Source organism: Lethenteron reissneri, chromosome 67 (genome assembly GCF_015708825.2).
Source record: "Lethenteron reissneri isolate LAM-NWPU_2019-01 chromosome 67, ASM1570882v1, whole genome shotgun sequence".
Classification (NCBI taxonomy): domain Eukaryota; kingdom Metazoa; phylum Chordata; class Hyperoartia; order Petromyzontiformes; family Petromyzontidae; genus Lethenteron; species Lethenteron reissneri.
Genome location: NC_083845.1, coordinates 1,956,026 through 1,978,139, shown reverse-complemented (window position 1 = coordinate 1,978,139; position 22,114 = coordinate 1,956,026). Strand labels below are relative to the sequence as shown.

Genomic DNA, 22,114 nt, shown 5'->3' with positions numbered 1-22,114 from the left:
CGTGACCCCCACATACCCCCTGGGACGTTGCCACGTGACCCCCACGTACCCCTGGGACGTTGCCACGTGACCCCCACGTACCCCTGGGACGTTGCCACGTGACCCCCACGTACCCCTGGGACGTTGCCACGTGACCCCCACGTACCCCTGGGACGTTGCCACGTGACCCCCACGTACCCCTGGGACGTTGCCACGTGACCCCCACGTACCCCTGGAACGTTGCCACGTGACCCCCACGTACCCCTGGGACGTTGCCACGTGACCCCCACGTACCCCTGGAACGTTGCCACGTGACCCCCACGTACCCCTGGGACGTTGCCACGTGACCCCCACGTAGCCCTGGGACGTTGCCACGTGACCCCCAGAGGGGGTCCGCGTCGTTAACCCCCCAGTTGAGAATCGCTCCACGAACCACATCAAACTCACCCCTACCTAAAATGGCTACCCAACGTTCCCTTCGCACTGCCACTCACCCAAGATGGCGCATCAAGCCACACGCGCCCGCTGATTGGCTTTCTTTTCTACATTAACATAATTTATCATGAATTCCGTCGCGGATTCATTTTATCTTATTGCAAGCGCGCGTCTCTCCGCCTTGACGGAGGTCTCACAGCCAATCGCGTCTGTCCTTACTTAAGATGGCCACCCGCCCCCATTCTTTCACTCCGTGACCCCCCCTCGTCCCTACCTAAGATGGCGCGCGGGGGGGCGGGGCTAAAGAAGCAACGTCACGGCTCACTGCGGGGGAGTCTCCCAGCCAATCGCGTGGCACGTTGCCTCTAAAGTGCAGAGACCGCGATGAAGGCGGCGGCATCGCGTGCGTGAGTTCGCGGGACGCAGCCGCCGAGCATGTCGCCCTACGTCTACGAGCGCCTCCTCGCCTCGCCCTGCCTGGCCGCGGGAAGAAGGCTAAAGCTGCGCGCCCTGGCCAAGCAGGACCGCGATCAGACGCCGGTGAGGATGACCACCACCCCGACCCCCGTATCACTCAAACCCCCCATCACCCTCACCTCCCCACGGGCTTAGGTGCCCCGATCCCGGTAGGGAATCCAGGCGAGGTCGACGCCTCGGCTCTTGGTTAGGCCTTGGCTGCCGGGGAAGGTGAACGAGGTCACGGGCTCGGAGCTCGAATTATTTCCGAGTGAATTAAAATTTGATCTCGCCACGATCTCGCAAGCTAAGCGGGGTTGAGCCTGGCTAAGTGCTCGGGTAAATGCGACCGACAGGGACGGAAGCCGCTGAGACGGAGCGGTGAGGTCAGTGTTGGTGCTGGTGGGGGGGGGGGGGTATCGTGATAACAGCGCTGGACCGTGAAGACTGGTGGCGGGGTGGGCAGGCCTTGAGCCAGCAGTGGATATATCGTGGTTGATGCTTGGGAAGGAGGTGTTATAGGCTCGGGCTCTTGCGCTGTGGGTAGTTAGCTCACTGCTCTCGGAGCTCAACGGGCTCAACGGGCCCGAGTTTGATTCCCGTTCACGGTTAACATCTGACGTGGAGAATATTTAACGTGGTCCTGGGTCTCCCACCGGCTGGCTCAACCTTAAACGGTTTCCTGTTACTGGAGATACAAAGGCGGCCACGTGTGGCGCTGTATCAGCTCGCGAACAGCCCCCAACGGCCTACAGACCCCGACGTGCACCTTGGACAGATATCGCAGTGTTAGCAGCACCCTCATGAGCACAACAGCCTTGAGACTAAGCGAGGCTTTGCTGGGTAAATAACGTGAATTGTTAACGTTATTTACCATAATTATTATTTTAATCACGAACATAAAACAAAATCGATACGTTAGCAATGCCCTGAAATGCAATGGCCTTCACAGCGCAGAGACAATGTATTTTGTACGGAACAGATGCTATTTTTTTCTTTTACCTGTAAAGGCTCAGCGAGCTATATAGATATTTTTCAGACGCGACCTGGTTATATCACAAATGATAGCGCGACGAGAAGTGGCTTCATCATCGCGTGGAAATGTCTCGCAGCTACATGACTCCAAAGATACAGGTGACCCTGGCTGGTTTATTAACCGCAGTGGGGAATTTTGGCATTGCATTCGATGAGTGATGGATGCTGCTGGTCTGGCCTCTTGTGAAAGGAAACCAGACAACCTTTGAACTCAGGCATCCAAGTATTTTATTTAACCAGATAACTCAAGAGACCAGGATAGACCTGCTAAGCTGAATGTAACAAGAGGGTCCACGTTTTCACAAGCAAGAGACAGGCATGCATGTATAATGCACGTGACTTGGGTGATGATCTCACTGTGTAATGAGCTCCCGTTTTTCCCTCCACATATTTAGAATCAACATCACGCGTTTAGAGTTTGGCTGCTACACGTTTACAAGTGATGAGAAGCCGCTTCGTCGAAGTATCATTTGTGGCCTGGTCGCTTCTGAAAAAGAGCTAAATAGTTCAGTTGGGCCTTACCTGGTATAATACAAATAAATCGTTTATCGTAGACACTGTCCGGATGTTTCAAGGTTGTGCGATTTCCTCACACGATCCAGTTTGGTTAAACCCGGAATGGATCATGGTATCTTAGCCGGCCTGAATGTTAAAGGCCAGCGCAAATTGTTCATCTGAATGCGGGTCAGGTTTCTCGGGTGGAGAAAAGAGCGTGCACGCATATAGAGGATATGCACACGTGAATAGTACGTGGAAGAGTGAGGTTATTTGAATGAACGCATAGACAATGGAACGCACAACACGTGGCGTTGGGATTGTGAATGCTCATTTAAATGCAAAGCCACAGGGCGGATAAAACACGTAAGAGGTTGCACAGTGGGGGGGAGTCTAGGGGGGGCATCTGAGAGTCACGCCCAGAGTCCAGTTCATCCTTAAGACCACGTGGGCGGATGTACATCGGGCTTTTTTGGGGCCCTAACAATGTTAAACATTTAAACAAACTCGAGAAAGGAGCCGCATGCAGAGGCGTGATGACTGTTCAGTTTAATTTCTTAGGTATAGCCCTGTGCAACCCTCCAACTTTTGTTATCCACTCTCGGTGTGTGCCCTGTGCTATGTTTGTGCTTTGAATGAGGGCCATTCCTCCGAAACGTCGACTAATGCTTAAATCTTGACTGAAAGCTTTCGTGACTGCAGGAATTCATATTCGTGGGTCTTTCAGTAAAGTCACGTGTAAGATCATGGGCTCTCCTCTGCCAGTACCAAAATATAAGAATAGGTTTTTTTGCAAACAAAAAATGTACTCTGATAATATATGCATTGTCTTTGAAACAGTTTCAAAGACAATGCATATATTATCAGAGTAAGTTTTTATGGTTTGCATTCTGACCACAAGTATTGTGGTTAATGCAGACATGATTCCTTGTCAAAGATTTCAGTTTGGTGTTTTAACATCTTAACACCAGTTTTGTTGCCAGAAAAAAGGGGAAAACCTATTCTTACGTAGATAGGTTCAAATAAAATAAAAAATAACAAAATGTTTCGATCGTAACGCAAGTGGTCGTCTTCAGGGAAAAAACTTTGAACCTTCAGGAAAAAACCTTTTTCAGGAAAAAAACCTTTTCCCTGAAGGAAAAAAACCTTTTTCAGGAAAAAACCTTTTCCCTGAAGACGACCGCTCGCGTTGTGATCGAAACATCGTAGTTTTCTATTATTTTTGATTACTTTCTTTTAACCTATCTCCGTGACTTTACCAAAAGAGCCAAGAATATAATGTGTGCTTTTTTAAGAGCGCAGTGTTTTTTGATTTAATGACTGTTAAGGGGCCATCTACTTAGTAGGAACGCAAAAATCTGTCACAACTTGACCCCCCCCCCCCCCGCACGTTTGACGCACCCCCCCCCCCAATCCTATAGAACGGCCAATATTTAATCCACGCAGAAGCGGTCAAGGATTCATAATATTAACGTGTTTAAGCAATCAGATAGTCCACCGGTGGACTATCTAACGAATTTGAAGGCCAATGTAGGCAAATTATGATCGAGGCTTCACGCCCCCCCCCCCCCCCCCCGTTTCCTATGCGTGAACCCAGTGGCCCACGTACATTGTCAGTAGACCCCCCCATACGCAAGCGTACACATTTTGGTTAACCCTCCCCCCTCCATGCGTACGTACTAAATGGATGGCCCCTAACGGTTAGCTGCGGAGTTTCCACACCGCGCAGAAATGCCACACGGGCCAGGGCAGTCCCCGTCTCGTCCGGCGCTGCACAGTGACTACTGCTGAAGTTCTGCGGGATTGGACGTGCAATCCAGAATTGGATTGTGTTTTTGGTGGTTTCATTTGTGCTTACTGTACTGTACTTGTTTTATATTGCTTTGTATATATTATACTAGCTGTACTACCCGGCTTCGCCCGGGACTTGTATCCACCACGGCCGACCGCCTTTGTCTCCCCAGTGGCAATGTTAATACGCTACAGCAGTTACTCGTTTGAGGCAGAGTCGACCTAGGGGAGGTTCAAATAATCGTCACCGGTGGTGGCCGTGAGCGGGAATGGAACTGGGTTCGCCGGGTTGGTAGCGCAGCGTAGCGTTAAGCACTACACCCACCGCTCCTCACACACCACACACGCACAGACACACACACAGACACACACACAGACACACGCAGACACACACACACACACACACAGACACACAGACAGCACGCTAACCACTACACTACCGCTCCCCACACACCACACACGCACACACACAGACACACACACAGACACACACACAGACACACACACACAGACACACACACACAGACACACACACACAGGCAGCACGCTAAGCACTACACTACCGTTCCCCCTACACAACACACGCGCGTCCATAGGTACACATACACGCGCTTGCTGCAGACACACACGACTTTCAGGGTGCGTACGGCAGTAAACGACTGAAATAATAAAGCGGCAATGCTGCGCAAGGAACGCCTTAGACCTGCAACACATTTGTGTAATGCGAGCGTAAACACACAAATACATACAAACACATACACAATACACACACACATACATGCAGACACACAGACAGACACATAACACACATACATACATACACACACATACATACACAGAAACACATACACATACATAGACACACACATACATACACACAAGCACATGCACACACGTACATACACACATACATACAGACACGCAGACATACACATAAAGACATAGAAAAAAACCCACATACATACACACACACATACATACACACAAACACATACAAAACAAAGATCCCCCGTATAGCCTGAACAGACTGTAGGGGCAAACACATACACACACATACATACACACATACATATACACACACATACATACACACAGACATACACATAAACACATACACACATACATATGACCCGGCTTCGCCCGGGACTTGGATCCACGATGCCCGGCCGCCTTTGTCTCCCCAGTGACGATGTTCACACACGACAGCAGTTACGCGTTTGAGGCTGAGTGGACCTAGGGGAGGGCCAGGTCCGTTTCAAATAATCGTCAGCGGTGGTGGGCGTGAGTTGGAATCGAACTGGGGTCGCTCAACCAGCTTAATGACTATTTGTACAAAGAACATATAAAGAATCGATTATAATAAGCAGGCTACAGTCCACATTATAGACTGCCAGTACACGCAGTCAGCATCATAAGCAGGCTAGAGTGTAGATGATAGTGGCAGTACGCTCACCGAGCTTAATAAGCAGGCTACAGTCTACATGATAGACTGGCAGTACGCTGACCCAGCTTAATGACTATTTGTACAGTGAACATTTAAGTAATCGATTGTTGGCGCGTTGGGTTTAAAAGTAATATTAATTGCACACATTGTGTTGGGGGTGGAGTGAAGAGTAGGAAAAACTTTGATGAATTTACCTCAGAGTGGCGTGGTGGGTGTCGAGGCCTAGTAGCGTGCAGAGCCTGCGGCCTCGCCAAAATTGTCCACCCGGCAGAGGCAGGGTACGGGTGGCGTGCCTTCCCCCCCCCCCTCAGCGCTCCAACAATACTGTGTAATGGCTATTATTTAATTATTTACGGAGCCTATTAAAGTGGCGAAGGCGTGGCTAGCCGTTGGCAGGGGCAACCGCCGTCCAATGAAACTGCAGCCCTTGGCGAAGGCGTCGCTAGCCGTTGGCAGGTCCAATGAAAGCGGAGAAGGCGTCGCTAGCCGTTGCCAGGGGCAACCGCCGTCCAATGAAAGTGCGTATGGTCCGAAATCCACACACACACACACAGACGGACAGACAGACATGCACGATTTTATATATAGATAACAAAAGCAAATAGCTAATAAAAATTAACCATATATATTTGTGTGTGATAGCGTGGGCTAGAGGTAGTTGTAGCAGTTAGCATTCTGCGCTATGAACCCGGTGGCCCGTGTTTAACTCCCACTCATGGCCAATTCCAGTGACGATTATCTGAACCAGTCCTGGGCCTCCACTAGGTCTACTCGGCCTCAAATGAGTACCTGGTGCGATGGGTAAACATCGCCACTCGGGAAACAACGGTGGCTGGCCAAGGGTGTAGGGCTGCTACGTGTATGTATGTTGAACTTCTTTCGTACCATACGTAGCCAAGCGCGCTAATCAGAGGTGTGTAACCTATCATCGTGTTCCCGCAGGCGTTTGTCTCGGTGCGATGGTTTGGCGCTGGGCCGTGGGGGGGGCGTCAACTGGGCCCACCCCCCCGACGTCTTGCTGCCCCCATTGCCCTGCCCAGCTTCCCCCATGGCTGCCCTCGGGGCCTCCGCTGCCTTCCCGAGAGACCCGAGCGTGAGTGCTCACCGCACAGACACGGGCAGTCCTATGCAGCCCCACACAGCCTCACGCAGCCTCCAAGTTGCGTCGACCACATGGAACAACCAAGTTGAATCGATTTATATAAACTAGGTTTTATTTCACCAGGTAAGGCCCCACTGAGCTGTATAGCGCTCTTTCAGAAGCGACCCTGACCATCACAAATGATAGCTCAACGAAGTGTGGAAATATTCTTGAAAACGCAGTGACATTGATTCTTAATCTGGAGGGTAAAACCAAAGGACCTGGAGAAAACTCCACGTGACCACGGGGGGAGAGAGAGAGATACAAACTCCAAATATACAGGCGTCAGGGTAGGGATGGAACCCACAGTCTCCTGTATACCAGGCGAGGACGTTGACATCTAGCCGCCATGGCACACCGCACAGTGTTCGCTCGCTCTCTTAGAGAGAGATAACGATTCGATGAGTGGGTAGGAACCGCAGGCGAGCTGGGAAGGCAGCAGCCATGCAGGGAGCGTGGTGCCACCAACAGTTGTCCAAGCTCTGTAGTCCTCTATATATTAAGGTGTTATAGGCCAATCAATGTGTGTTTACATGTGTGGGAGGAAACTGGAAGCCCACACATGCGAGGGGGAAACACTATATCCCATTCGGATGGGGCAGAGTCCACATGTTTGCTGTACTGCCTTCTCTTGGCGAGCCAGGGTATGGCTCCTTCCCAGCGCCCACGAGTAGAAATGTTCATGACGTTAGTGTGCGATCCACCAACCCTTGCTGCCTTCAAAGTGCCGCATTTCAGGCCACATGCAGAGCCACCAATCCGCTCTCCCCACAGTCCTCAATGCTATATTTTATCACGAACCACAATCGTGCCGTTGCAGTCATGTGAAAAAATACTCCCATTGGAATCCAGTAGTGTGGAGGCTACGCTGCCACACGTGGCGTGGCTGCCTGTGATCCAGCAGTTGTGAAGGCATCGGCAGCTAGGGCTTGGTGGATTGCTGCACAGATGTTGCGAAACTCCCTTCTGCCCGTGGACGTCAAGGAGGAGTAGCTGTACCCTGGAGAAGGCGGTACAACAAAAGTGTGCACTCCACCTGATCTCTCTGTGTGGATCGAGTGTTTCCCCCTCGCACGCGAGGGTTTTTTCACAACATGCAAACACTAGGCCGATAACACTTTAATATAGAGAGGACAGCAGAACTGAGGCAAATTGCTGGTGCTGGCTCATCGCGTGGCCGCCTGTTCCCACTTGTGCTGCGGTTCCTCTTAATGCCCGAGTGCGGCTGGGCTGCGTGTTACAAGTCGGAGTTATAACTAACTATTTTAACTACAGTAGAACCCCTCTTAACGACCACCCCTGTTAACGGCTAATTGCTTAAAGTCGAGCCTCCATAGAGCACAACGTGTTCGCTTACCGACCATTTCCCTGTTTACGACGGGTTGTTGTAGGTACAGTAAATATTAATTAATGCATTGATTAACCATGTTTCTTTTAATGTTGTTAGTATATTTTAATTAATATCCATTGTTTAAATATCAAAGTATTTTTGTTTGTGCTATCGGAATGAATTAAGCCTCTAACATGTACTTCCTGTACTTTAGAGGGGTCTACTGTAATTTAAATTTTAACAGCTAAGGCCCACTGAGCTATATTGCTCTTTTTCAGAAGCGACCTGGCCACAAACAATTGCCCAACGAAGTGGCTTATGACGAGGAAATTTATAGCAGCCAAATACTCGAAACGCATGTTTCTAGATGTGGAGGGAAAAAAACGGAGGACCCGGAGAAAAATCCACGTGACCATGAGGAGAGAGACACGCAAACTCCAATTATACAGAAGGCGTCAGGGTCGGGGTTGAACCCACAACCTCCTGCATGCCAGGCGAGGTAGTTAACATCTCGCCACCGAGGCACCCCTCGAGCAATCATCGCCCCCCCCCAAAACCTGGCAGGACCCTCCTAATAAAGAGTCGTAAGACTCGTGAGGCTTTTAATCTGTAAACAGGCGTCGTAGTAATTACAATGCAGGAATTATAAATACAATGGATGCATTCCTGGAAACCTCGTCATAAAGTCACTGTTAATCGGGCCCCATTTTCCCATAGACAGGAGAAACAGTAGAAACATCACTTGCCGATGTGTTTTTTTTTTCCACGGCAATTCACGTCGGAAACCAGCGCGGCTGTTCAAATGCGTTCGGAGTCATGTCGTGTCGGAAAATGCAACGTAAATTTAATTTCTGCATCGGAAATGGATCCATGGTGACATTGTACAAAGGTCGTAGTTGTGGAACCAATTTAAATCGGACCGGAGACCACCCATCTGTATGTTGAACTTATTTTGCACTGTATGTAGCCAACCGTGCTAATAGGAGGTGGTCAGCATGGCCCACAATGGCTTAGGACGTAATAAACCATTTCGACACACATTAGGGTGGGTAGAATAATACATAGTGTTATATTAAATGTATAAGATATAGGTTGGTTTACAGCAATACAGTATATAATTTAATGTTGGCAGTATATAGTACGGTATATGCTCGTGTGATGCAATAGAATAAAGTTTAGATGGAAGCATATTATATATTTTTTACGACGTAGAATTGTAATGTATTACTTGCTGTTAGTAACTCAGCTTAGTGTAGAGTATAGTAAGTATACTGATGGTGCTATGCTATTTATACTTTAGTTTTTTATGTAGTTTATACTTTAGTTTTCTACGTGGTGGTTGAGTAACTGCAGCTACATATCATTAACATTCCTTTCCTTTGTTACTGCTAATCCCTGCACCCCCCCTTGGTGCTGTTGATCCTGCATAATGCATGGGCATAATATGACTTTGAAACCCCCCCGCCGACCTCCTACGCATTTTCCATGTATATGCTAAATTCCTCTTCATATGCACATTCTTTTGTTAAGGCGCTCTTTCTTCCACCTCCAACGCAGCTTATATATAAGCTCCTAGCTTGGCATTGTCTCATTCTTCACCTGAAGACGGCTGCTTGCGTTGTAGCCGAAACGTCGTGAGAATTATTTTATTTTATTATGTTTTATTTTTATTATTTTATTACTTCCCTTCTACGTGACTTTACCGAAAGAACCAAGAAGAAGAGTAAACACACAGTTGCAAGGGACCTTTAACCAGAGTTAATTGTTTATCATGGAAGTGTCTGAGGGATAGTAATTAGGCAATGTATCAGTGCATCTTGATTAATTATTCTTGGTACTGGTTAAGCCCCTCCAGTGAGCTGCAGATGGAGGCTGCTGTGCCAGAACAAAGGGAGTGTTTGAGATCATCACAGCAGGGTTTGTGTGCCTGTGTTTGCTGCAGTGAGGCCCCTGCTGTGCTGGTCCCTAGAAATGAGCCGATCACCTGACTTCATCACCCGGCCCGTACCGGTGAGATCCAGCCGGCCCCAAACAACGGGCACACCACACGCATACAAAGACAACAAGACCACCCTAAGCATGCAGATATGCCATACACACCACGCACACACACACCACACACACACCACACACACACCACACGCACACCACGCATGCACACCACACACGCACACCACACACACACACACACCACACACAGATCCTCAAGGCCACACTACGCATACATCTACACCACAGGGACACGGCACACACCACACACACACAGCACACACACACCACACACAGACGACAAGACCACACCACACACATACATCTACACCAAGGGGACACGGCACACACCAGAGATACATCACATCACACAACTAAGAACACTACACATACACGAAGCGTACACACCACAGAGACATACCACTCGTGCACACCACTCGCACACACTGAACAGATACGTCACATACCTGGGAACGATAACGCATACACACCACTCACACAGCCCTCAGGCACACGACGCACGCACACCACACAAACCATACACGCACAATCACACAAACCATACATGCACACCACACAAACCATACATGCACACCACACAAACCATACATGCACACACGATGCATACACCCAACTCGCGTACACCACACACACAAATCGTATGCACACCACACACACCACTCGTGCACACAAAAACACACACACCACACACTAAGCATACACACCACTCATCACGCACCACATACGCACGCTATGCTTACTTCACAGAAAAACCACTCGCGTACACAGTGCACACAAACCAAGCAGACACACGACACAGATGCTACAAAACCACACGACAGACACCCCACACAGCCACCCTACGGACGCAGCCACATCTGTATGTGTGCGCGTGAAGGTGTGTACGTATGTAACTGCGTGTATATGTCGGTGCTGTGTGTGCGTGTGGGGAGTGGTGGAGTTAGTGGGAATTTCACTGCACTACGAACCCCGCGAACGAAGTTCAAACTGGTCCTGGGCCTCCCCAACGTCGACTCAGCCTCAAATGGGTACCTGGTGCGGTGTGTAAACGTCGCCACTTGGGAGACAAAGGCGGGCGTGGTGGTTGCCACCCATCCCCTCGTGTGCCGTAAAGGCCATCATAGGTGCTCGCTAACAGCACTTGCCCCAAGAGCCTATTCAGGCTATACCGGGGTCTTTGTTTTGTGTGTAATTGGGAAGCGGGAGTGTAGTGGTTAGCCCGCTGCACTACAATCCAACACCAATGACGAATATCTGAACCGGTCCTGTGCCTCCCCTAGGTCGACCTAACCTAAAGAATGAATGCCAAGTGCGATGTGTAAACATTGCCACTGGGGAAACAAAGGTGGCCGGGCATGGTGCAAGTGACCCACCCCCTCGTGTACCGTGCTGGCCTCGTGCTAACAGCACTTGCCCCAACAGTCTGTTAAGGCTGGACGGGGGATTTTTTTTGTCTTTGTGTGTGTGCGCGCGCTGTGTCTGTGCCGTGTGTATGAACAGTATTTATGTAACTGTGTGTAACTGTATGTCCTGTGTGTGTTGCTGTGTGTAACCATGTGTGCAACAACGGAGGGGAGAGGAGTGACGCTCAAAACAACGAACGGAGCGCTGGGCGGCTAAAACACAAAGTTGGCACAGTAGGGGGCACAGGTTGTGCATCAGCCAGTCATCTCAGTCAACCCATGGCACCTGCTGGGTCTGTCCCGTGACCTCCTGCCACATAGCCTGGCACAAGCGCCGTTGTGACGTCACCGCCATTTAATGGCGGTTGTCGCTGTGTGTGTGTGTGAAACGCTGTGTGGGTGTGTGCGTAACGCTGTGTGTGTGTGTGTAACGCTGTGTGTGTGTGTGTGTAACGCTGTGTCTTTGTGTTTGCGTAACGCTGTGTCTGTGTGCGTGCGTAACGCTGTGTCTGTGTGCGTGCGTAACGCTGTGTCTGTGTGCGTGCATAACGCTATGTCTGTGTGCTTGCGTAACGCTGTGTGTGTGTGCGTGCGTAACGCTGTGTTTGTGTGCGTGCGTAACGCTGTGTGTGTGTGCGTGCGTAACGCTGTGTGTGTGTGTGCGTGCGTAACGCTGTGTGTGTGTGCGTGCGTAACGCTGTGTGTGTGTGCGTGCGTAACGCTGTGTGTGCGCGTGTGTTGAACGCTCTGTGTGTGTTGAACGCTCTGTGTGTGTGTAACGCGCTGTGTGTGCGTAACGCTGTGTGTGTGTGCGTGCGTGCGTAACGCTGTGTGTGTGTGCGTGCGTAACGCTGTGTGTGTGTGCGTGCGTAACGCTGTGTGTGTGTGCGTGCGTGCGTAACGCTGTGTGTGTGTGCGTGCGTGCGTAACGCTGTGTGTGCGTGCGTAACGCTGTGTGTGTGTGCGTGCGTGCGTATCGCTGTGCGTGCGTGCGTATCGCTGTGTGTGCGTGCATAACGCTGTGTGTGTAACGCTCTGTGTTTAACGCTGTGTGTGCGCGTGCGTAACGCTGTGTGTGTAACGCTCTGTGTGTGTAACGCTGTGTGTGTGTGTGCGTGCGCGCGTAACGCTGTGTGTGTGCGTGCGTAACGCTGTGTGTGTGCGTGCGTAACGCTGTGTGTGCGCGTGCGTAACGCTGTGTGTGTGTAACGCTGTGTGTACGCACAGAAGGAGGCGATGGCCTTGATGTCGCCCGGCATGTCCGCTCCCCTCGAGTGGATGTTGTTGGGCCCCTTCACGGCCGTCGACGGGAGCCAGCGGGATGACATCGCGGTGCGCCACAGCCTCGACTGCGCGGGGCCACCGGGCCACCCGATGACCCGTTCCCTCGACGGTCCGCGGCGGGACGGTGCGCTGAAGGCTGTGGGCGGCTTCTGGCACGGACCGCCCGGCCCGGCGTCGAAAGTGTCGCCGTGCCCGCCCGTGGTATTGACGCCGGAAGAGCCGCGGCGAGGACCGGTGGCCCGGATGGAATTTCCGTCGGGGGGCAACCCCGCCGAGGTGGCGCCACCCCCCACGTCCCCGCGGCATCGTCGATCGGCGCTCTCCGCTCGCGACGACCCCCGGCACTCGCCGGCGGCCACGGCCGCGGGGGCAGCCGCCCCTCTCCATCTCGAGCTGACGCCAAGCGGCTCGGAACTCGACTCTTCTCGCCCGGCTTTGCTCGCCGCCGGCAACGGATACGGCCCCTCGCCGTACGGTGTTGTAGAGCCGGGTTTCCCCGACTTCACCGACTTTGCCGACTGCGCCGGGAGCTGTGCTGGCGACCACGGCCGCCACCGGCTGAGCTTTGCCGCCGTGACGGCGCCGCGGGGGTCGTCGGCACGGAGCGGCCGTGCCGGGGGAGGCCGCGGCGGGGACATGCAGGAGCACCTCATCAACGTGCACAGCGCCCTGCAGCACGAGGTGGGGGAAGGGGAGGGGGAAAAGGAGCCTTGGGCGACGTTGTCCTCTCCAGATTGTAGTGTTGGGGCAAGGGTGAAGGGGGGGGAGGGTAAGCAGTGGGGCGGGGAGTCGTGTTGCTGTAAATGTTGCGACACGCTCGGGCAGGGCTCTACAATTGCCCGCGGTTGTGGGTTGCCCGTGGGTTAACCGTGGGTGTCCGTGGGTGCCAGTGGTTGCCCATGGTTTTCCGTGGTTAATGGTGGATTGCCCTGGTGTCACCTGCAGCTGCCCCACTTCTTCATGAAGAGGCACAACTTCAAACTCTACTCGTCAAACGTCGTCTTCATTGTCGAGTTCCTCCGTCTCAAGACGAGGTGGGGGTGACACCAGATCTCTCCCCTCTGTCGTGTGCGCGCTGTGCGTACGTTAAACCCCCGTCTCTATCTGCGAGGGGTTCCCGTTCTTGAAAACGTTCGCAAATGCAGAATTCAAAAATGCAGGAACACTGCACCTGTGTGTTTGCGGTGCTGTGTGTGCACTGTGTGTGTGTTGACGACGCCGTGTGTGTTTTTGATGGTACCATGTGTGTGCGCTGTGTGTGTGTATTGACGGTACCGTGTGTGCGCTGTGTGTGTGTGTATTGACGGTACCGTGTGTGTGCGCCGTGTGTGTGTATTGACGGTACCGTGTGTGCGCTGTGTGTGTGTGTATTGACGGTACCGTGTGTGTGCGCCGTGTGTGTGTATTGACGGTACCGTGTGTGTGCGCCGTGTGTGTGTATTGACGGTACCGTGTGTGCGCTGTGTGTGTGTGTGTGTGTGTATTGACGGTACCGTGTGTGTGCGCCGTGTGTGTGTATTGACGGTACCGTGTGTGCGCCGTGTGTGTGTATTGACGGTATCGTGTGTGTGCGCCGTGTGTGTGTATTGACGGTACCGTGTGTGTGCGCCGTGTGTGTGTATTGACGGTACCGTGTGTGTGCGCTGTGTGTGTGTATTGACGGTGCCGCGTTTGTGCGCTGTGTGTGTGTATTGACGGTGCCGCGTTTGTGCACTGTGTGTGTGTATTGACGGTGCCGTGTGTGTGCGCTGTGTGTGTTGACGGTGCCGTGTGTGTGTGTTGACGGTGCCGTGTGTGTGCGCTGTGTGTGTGTGTGTTGACGGTACCGTGTGTGTGCGCTGTGTGTGTGTGCGTTTACGGTACCGTGTGTGTGCGCCGTGTGTGTGTATTGACGGTGCCGTGTGTGTGCGCTGTGTGAATGTATTGACGGTGCCGTGTGTGTGCGCTGTGTGAATGTATTGACGGTGCCGTGTGTGTATTGATGGGGCTATGTGTGCTGCGTGCGTGCCTTCCTTGCGCAGAGGCGTGGTGCTGTACCAGCTCTCCCTCTCGCTGCTGAACCTCCTCTACTCCCTCTACTTCGTGGATGCCCAAATGGAGGTGCTCAGCCTCACGCGCCACGACGACAGCGCCAGCGTGCAGGCGCGCTGGCGCCTGCGGGGGCTGCCCTTCCACGTCTTCCTGCTGCGGTTCTACCGCCGCGACAAATCCACGCTCTACAGGTGCTCGACGCTCGTTACGGGGCGGCGAGATGTTAACAACCTCACCCTGACGATGCCTGTCGTCTATTTGGAGTCTGCGTGTTCTCTCTCTCTCTCGCCCTGTGGTCGCGTGGGTTTCTCTCTAGGTCCTCCGGTTGTTCCCACCACATTGAGAATCATCGTGCGTTTACGTATGTCTACATGTTGAACTTGTTTCGCACCGCACGGAGCCAACCTTGGTAATCGGAGGTTCGGAGTATTTGGCTCCTGCTTTAAATTTCCACATGATGAGCCACTTCATTGAGCGATCATTTGTGGTCCAGGTCACTTCTGAAAAAGAGCTACATAGCTCGGTGGGCATTACTTGGTAAAATTAAAAATAGTTTATAGTCAAAGCTAACGAGCTGGCGCAAGGGGGTGAGGATGGTGACGTGAGGTCGCACTCGATGAGGGTTGTGCTGGCGACGTCACGTCGACATCGCGTCGCCAACGTAACATCGACGTGACGTCGGCGGTTGCGTTGTTCTCGTTGCTTGGGGTGATGACCCCAACGGTGGCGCGTTCGCTGCTCGTTGCGGAGGTTTCACGGTTTGACTCCGGCAGGCCGTCCCGGTTCATGCCGCGGTCGCGCCGTTTACCGCGAGATGCCCGCACGCCGCCCGCTTCACCCTGCAGCGGACGTCAGCGGATCCCGAAAGGATAAAAAATGTACGAGCTTTATATAGCCCCCGGCAAGAATATAGGAGGTGTTTAAGGAGGTGTTTAAGATATTCAGACGCCAAATAAACACCCATCGCAAGGCATCGAGCCTGCATGCTTCTGGTAAAACATGCAAACAAATGTGCTTTGATAATAATGGACACATTGTCCTCGGAACCGATTGACCGACGCCATAGACGGCCTCCTTAATGGCCTTGTTTCACCAGCGGTGTTAGACCAGAGAAGGCCAAAGGGCACAAACACGACGCAAAGCATTAATGGCTCGGGTAGGGCGGTTTAATATACGGGACTATGTATTTTAACATTTAACACCTGTATTCTTGCCAGAAAAAGTTAAAGCCGATTACGTTTTATTCATTATCTTGTTACCGGTGGCAACAAAGGAGTCCGCATAGGTTACAGATCCTAAAAGAACGCTTGGCCATCGTGCCAAATTGTAAAAATGACTCCGCAAATCACTCGGTTGGGATCGCACGCAGCAGCAGCAGCGGGCAACAGTCATCGCCCTCTAACCACGGAACCACCGCAGCCTGCGTCTCACTGCCGCGGTGGCGCCTTCCTACGTCACCGTCGGCCCGTCGCTAGGGGAAGGATTGCGCCCCTCGCCACGCTCGCGGTGTACTCCCATTTTATTGTTTTTTTATCCGTTGCTGTGTGACGCGCACAGGTACTATGATGCACACTCCACCTTCTACGTGGGGCCAGACGGACTCATACACTGCCACAAGGTGGCCAAGGTGAGAACGAGTTTGCAATGGCCAGCCTCCCTCGCTCTCACTCGCTCTCCCTCGCTCTCACTCGCTCTGCCTATTTCCTCCATCCTCCTCTGCCTACGCCTCCCGTCTTCTCCCCGTGTCCTCCCTCCCTCCCCTGTGTAGTTGTCTGTCTGTGTGTGGGGAGCGGTAGTGTAGCGGTTCGCGCGCCGCGCTACGAATCCGACGACCCGGGTTCGGTTCCCGCTCACGGCCACAACACCAGTGATGATTATCTGAACTGGTCCTGGGCCTCCCCTAGGTCGACACTGCCTCAAATGAGTACCTGGTGTGATGCGTAAACATCGCCACTAGGGAGACAAAGGCGGTCTGGCGTGGTACTGGCCACCCACTCCCTCGTAAACCGTTCTGGCCATAAGTGCTCGCTAACAGCACTTGCCCCAACAGTGTTCAAGGATAGAGGGGGGTCTTTGTCTGTTGTGTAGTAGTGTGTGTGGGGGGCAGTATTGTAGTGGTTAGCATTAGGCCTCGGCAAGGTAAGGTAAAAGGTAAAAACAACGAGCCTACCTTTACCCTACCTTTTACCCTTACCCCATACTAATTACCCGATTACAGGGTAATTACTGGGGTACTACTACACATGAAAAAGGTTTACAACAGGTAAATGTTAGGTAGAGCGCTTTATTCCTCTATAGATATAAAAGGGAAATTTGTGAATGTGTGTCTGTTCGAAATGTTTAGCATATTTCCCGACATGCAACAAACTTGAAATTTGACACGTGGGCAGCTTCCAGACTGTACACAATGTAAAAAGTATAAAATTAGACTTTTATATTTTGGGGAAGGGGGGGGGGGCAATAATGCATATATTTTGCACGGCAAGTGAGCGGTGACGTCACATCTGTGATGTCACCCGCACGCGGCAGCGTCACGCAGTGTGCCTGCTGACGTCACGCATCCCCCCCCCCACCCTCCGCGTAGGCCGTGTGTTAATCCAAGACAAGAATCCAAGTCGCGGGCGAAGCCGGGTAGTCAAGCTAGTCTAGAATACTCTCGATTCCAATTTTAAATGGAGGCCACGGACTGCGCCACGGAGCTTTTAGCGAGCGGTAATCAAGGTATTTACCGGGTAAATACTTTGCGCTACCTTTACCCTACCCTTTACCTTACCCCTTGGCATGGCGCCACCTTTACTCTTTTACCCGGTAAAAAGGGTCAATTACCCTACCTTGCCGAGGCCTAGTTTGCACGCTGCGCTACGAACCCAGGGACCCGAGTTCGATCCCGCTCACGGCCAATATCAGTCATGATTATCTGAACCGGTCCTGGGCCTCCTCTAGGTCGACTCGATCTTAAATGAGAACCAGGTGTGGTGTGTAGTAAGCATGGCCACCTACCACTTAGTGTGTTGTGCTGGCCTCTCTAGGTGCTACTTGCCCCAACAGTCTGTGAAGGCTATGGGTCTGTGGGGGTCTTTGCATGTGCACGTGTGTGTGTATATATATTAGGGTAAGCCCTGCAGAAGTACGAAAGAAACAAACAGCAGACGAGGGCTGTAGACATGATCCGGCAAAACACTGTTTGCGCTGGGTGGGACACGTGCAGGGTGGGGAGGATAGTGTCAGCAACTTGGAGGTTGAGGAAGAGTGTGGCGGGTGAGTGGCAGTGATGCGATTGAGCAGGATGGATGAGAGTCGATTGGTGAGCCCTGGTATCATAGGAGCAGTCTTCACGGGTCCCGCGACCGAGGGGAAGAGCAGGCCTAAGAGCAGATGGTGGGAGACTGATAAGCCAAATCTGTGGGTCTCGTGTGAATCAATGAGTCTTTATACGATAAGTCTATGGCCTTGTAAAAAATCTAGATCTGAGTGTCTCTTCCTCAGTCTGGAGAGGTGGTGGAGGAGGTGTGGTGGAGGTGGCATCGCAGGCTTTGCCCACGATGACATGTCCGTATGTGTGCCTGCACCCCAGCTGATGCCGGTGAACCCCACGGAGCACAAGCTGACTGGGCTCACCCTGGGGGTGCTGGGGGCGCTGGGGCTGCAGGAAGAGCGGCCGGCACTCAGCTTCCTGACCCCGCTTCTGGCGCCGCTCACTCGCGGCCCTTCCTGCCCCTCCGTCTGCTGTTCCTCCTCCTCCTCTCCACCGCCATCCTGCGCCAGCGCCGGACACTCATGAGCGCAGCGGTCACCGGCTTCCTCTCGCGGGCGCACACACGTGCGCACTCGCTCATACACTCGCACACGTGCACACACACATACGTGCACACATACGCGCACACACACACGTGCGCACTCGCTCATACACGCGCGCGCACACATACGCGCGCACACACATACGCGCGCACACACATATGTGCACGTGACACACAAAGACCCCCATATAGCCTGAACAGACTGTTGGGGCAAGTGCTGTTAGAGAGCACCTATGAACACCACGCCTGACCGCCTTTGTTTCGCAATGTATTTACACACCGCACCGGATACTCATTTGAAGCTGAGTCAACCTAGGGGAGTCCCAGGACCGGTTAAAGATAATCATCACTGGTATTGGCCGTGAGTGGGAATCGAAATCAGGTCACCGGGTTCATAGTGCAGCGCGCTATCAGCGAATCGGCTACACTACCGCTCCCCATAATGATCTACTTGGCACACGAGTACAACACATATACTCGTATGCAGCCTCGTGTCACATGCGTCAAAATATTTTTCCCAATCGTACAAGTTCATGTACGGTGGGCCCGCTTGGGTTCCTGCAGCCACCAGAGGCACTACCATTCACCACAATATTAAAACGTGAATCAGTTCTTGAATGGTATTGGTTGTCAACATCGGAACCGGTTTTCAACATCGGAACTGGTGAAAGGAAGGTGGGTGGTGTTAGCCAGACTCTTTGAGCACTGTGCAGACCGCCTTAATTGGTACTCACTAACAACACCTGCTCCAGAACTATGGAGGTTAAAACTGAGGATCTTAATTGTGTACGTCATACGCTGAGTTGAGGCGCAGCCACGAGTGACTTGTGACCAGAACGTTATTTATGACTGAATATTTGCCGGGTCACTGGTAGCCGCAGCCGATAGCGCCAGGCTATGTGCACCTTTTATTTAACCGTTAATGTTGCAGGACTGATTTAGGCCGAGGTGCCTGTCGCCCCCCCCTCCGCCCTACCCTCTTGCTTGGATGCCACAACCCAGGGAGCTCACTCGAGCCAAGCAGGATGTCGAGGCGAGGATTTGCGGCCTGCTTAAGCCGTGGAAAATTAAGAAGTTGAACGTGTCGTGGGAGGCCGACGTTTATGAATGAATGTAAAATCGTGAAGTTAGTTTCCTTGAACGATAAAATAGTGTTGCCAGTGTCGTGATCCTAAATTTAAAAAGGGGCAAAGTGATTTTCTGCTTAAATGAGCTTTGAGGCTTTGGTGGAAAATTCCACATTCTCATGGCGGGTGCAAACCCATTCACAGGGAGGGGAGAGAAAAAAACGATGACTTCTCCACAAAGTTGTAGATAATTTTATCCACCCCAGAGTGAGGGATGGGCTGAGTCAACAACCAGGATTCGAAACTCTCGACCTACCCACTCGCCCGCCTGCCCACCGCTCCGATGTCCTGTAGAGACACGGCTGCTCCTGACGGGAGGCGACAAAAGCCATGTGACCTGGTAACGGCCAATCGCAGCGCAGCTCTTGCATTGTCACTTTATAATCTAAATCGGCTCAAGCCTCCCGCAAACCACGCGGCTTCCGTGTGGTTACCCCCACACTGAATCCCCTCTCATCTATATATCTCCAAGCTTAAAGCCTCCCGTAAACCACGCGGCTTCTATGAATGGTCAACATCATTCTGAATTGTCCCCCTCTCCCCGTCGTCCGCCGTGTAAATGGACGCTGCTCCTCTGTTCCGTGGGGCATCAGCCGCGTCGAGGTCTTCGTGTAGCCCCTTCCGATCCATCCTCACCTCTCCTGACCCAATGCTCCAGTTTCTCCCTTTCCCATTTCCCCCTTTGGTCTCGATTCTTTCCAACCTCCACGTTACCCACCTGACTCCACTGCCCTTCACCTGGTGCTTGCGGCCCACAACAATTTACCGGGTCAGGCGAAGGTGTGCGTGTGCGCACGTTTATGTAGATGCATAAATTATAATCAGTGATTGATTAAGTTCACAAGGCGCACAGGGTATCGCACACAGGTGTAGGTAATCGATTTTCATCGTGACCCCCCCTCCCTCCCTCCAACCGCTATAGGCCGCCATAGCATTCACTGCAATGCTCTTCTTGAATCGAATCGCGACAAGGAATCATGACAGTTGACGGGGGCGAGTGGTCGGACCCGGGGTGGGGTCTCAGACTTGTCAGCCGGGGGTACACGCCAGGCGTGGAGATGCGTTCGGGGTTGCTGGTATGGTAGTTGGGAGTGCAGGCGTCACTTGACCGCAGGTGGTGACCCACCCCCCAGAGACAGGATATGTTTGTATGGATGTTGAACTTCTTTCGCACCGACGTACGTAGCCACCGTGCGAAGCGGAGGTGCGGGGGAAAGGACAACAAACTAAACGCACAAAAAATACCGGACGTTGGGAGGTTGCAGGATGTAAAATATTTTTGGAGTCGGTCGACCCAGGACCGGACGCGACTGAGATGAAGCCCTCCGCCGCCTTCTGTTCGCTTGGAGGTCGACGAAGCGGCCGCAGGGAAGCGTGCGAGCCGTGCGATTCGGTGATGAGAGGAAGACCAGCCCGGCCACGCTCAACTGACTCGCGAGGGCGCGTTTATTTTACAGGCGTGTTGCGTGGCGGTGTTATTTTGTTTTTGCCCCTTTTGCGACTTGCACCGTGTTGTGGTTTTTTAGCGATGGACGTTAAAGCCATTGGCAATGTTGTCGGGAGTGACGCGCGGGGTCCCCTCGTGATCATGGACTGGGGCTTCGTTTAACGGCCGTGGTCGGAGACGCCTTGAGATGCTGGGTTCACAATGGCCATGTCGGTGATTCTGTATCGGATGATTGAACTGGCACCACTGATATCCAGGGTTCTAACCCTTGGGCCCTGTGGTTGTCTATGTCTTGAGATTCGCAATTTCCATGTCGGTGATTCTGTTTCAGATTATTTAACTGACACCACATATCCTGGGTTCAAACCCGGGATCCAAAGTGTCTATTTTGAGATTTGCAATGGCCATGTCGGTGATTGTGTCAGAGAGAGAGAAAGAGAAATACTGACCCAGCACTCCAGTGATCCAAGCGTTAGGTCGATCTCCCTCATCGGGTCCTTCATTGCCACGTCGGATACACGGAGCCAACAATCCCCGAGAAGATCGGAGTTGATGACCTGACTGGCTGTCTCGCCAGGATGGCCACTTGGCCATGATCTACGCTCTGACAGCATTAAGTTGTAGCTCCTTGGCAGCCATCGGAAGTTGTGCCAGGCCCAGCACGAGCGCGTGTGTGTGTGTCGAGGTTCAGTGTTGTCTGTGGCTACGTGGGGTACCGTTTGTAAATAATAAATGCACACGGGTGGGTGGGGGCTGTGGCGCACGGTGCGGTGGAGCGCCCTCCGTGTGAACGTCGCTCATGAACGTTCGTGGTGTAAACTGTTCAGCCAGCCGAGTGTTTCTGACGGGACAGGTGTTAAGATGTTCAAAACTAAACTAAAACATGTTTTTCTTTTACCAGGTTAAGGC

General features: G+C 52.4%; 1 protein-coding gene across 1 annotated transcript; it reads left to right on the top strand.

The window, feature by feature from the left end:
- The first annotated feature begins 775 nt into the window (after positions 1–775).
- LOC133360024 (uncharacterized) lies at positions 776–20,985 on the top strand. The gene is made up of 8 exons (XM_061578587.1): positions 776–954; positions 6,578–6,728; positions 10,049–10,116; positions 12,747–13,484; positions 13,749–13,837; positions 14,825–15,025; positions 16,392–16,461; positions 18,409–20,985. Exons 1-8 carry the CDS (start codon positions 850–852, stop codon positions 18,613–18,615), a joined length of 1,629 nt encoding a protein of 542 aa, XP_061434571.1. The 5' UTR covers positions 776–849; the 3' UTR covers positions 18,616–20,985.
- The last annotated feature ends 1,129 nt before the right edge of the window (positions 20,986–22,114 follow it).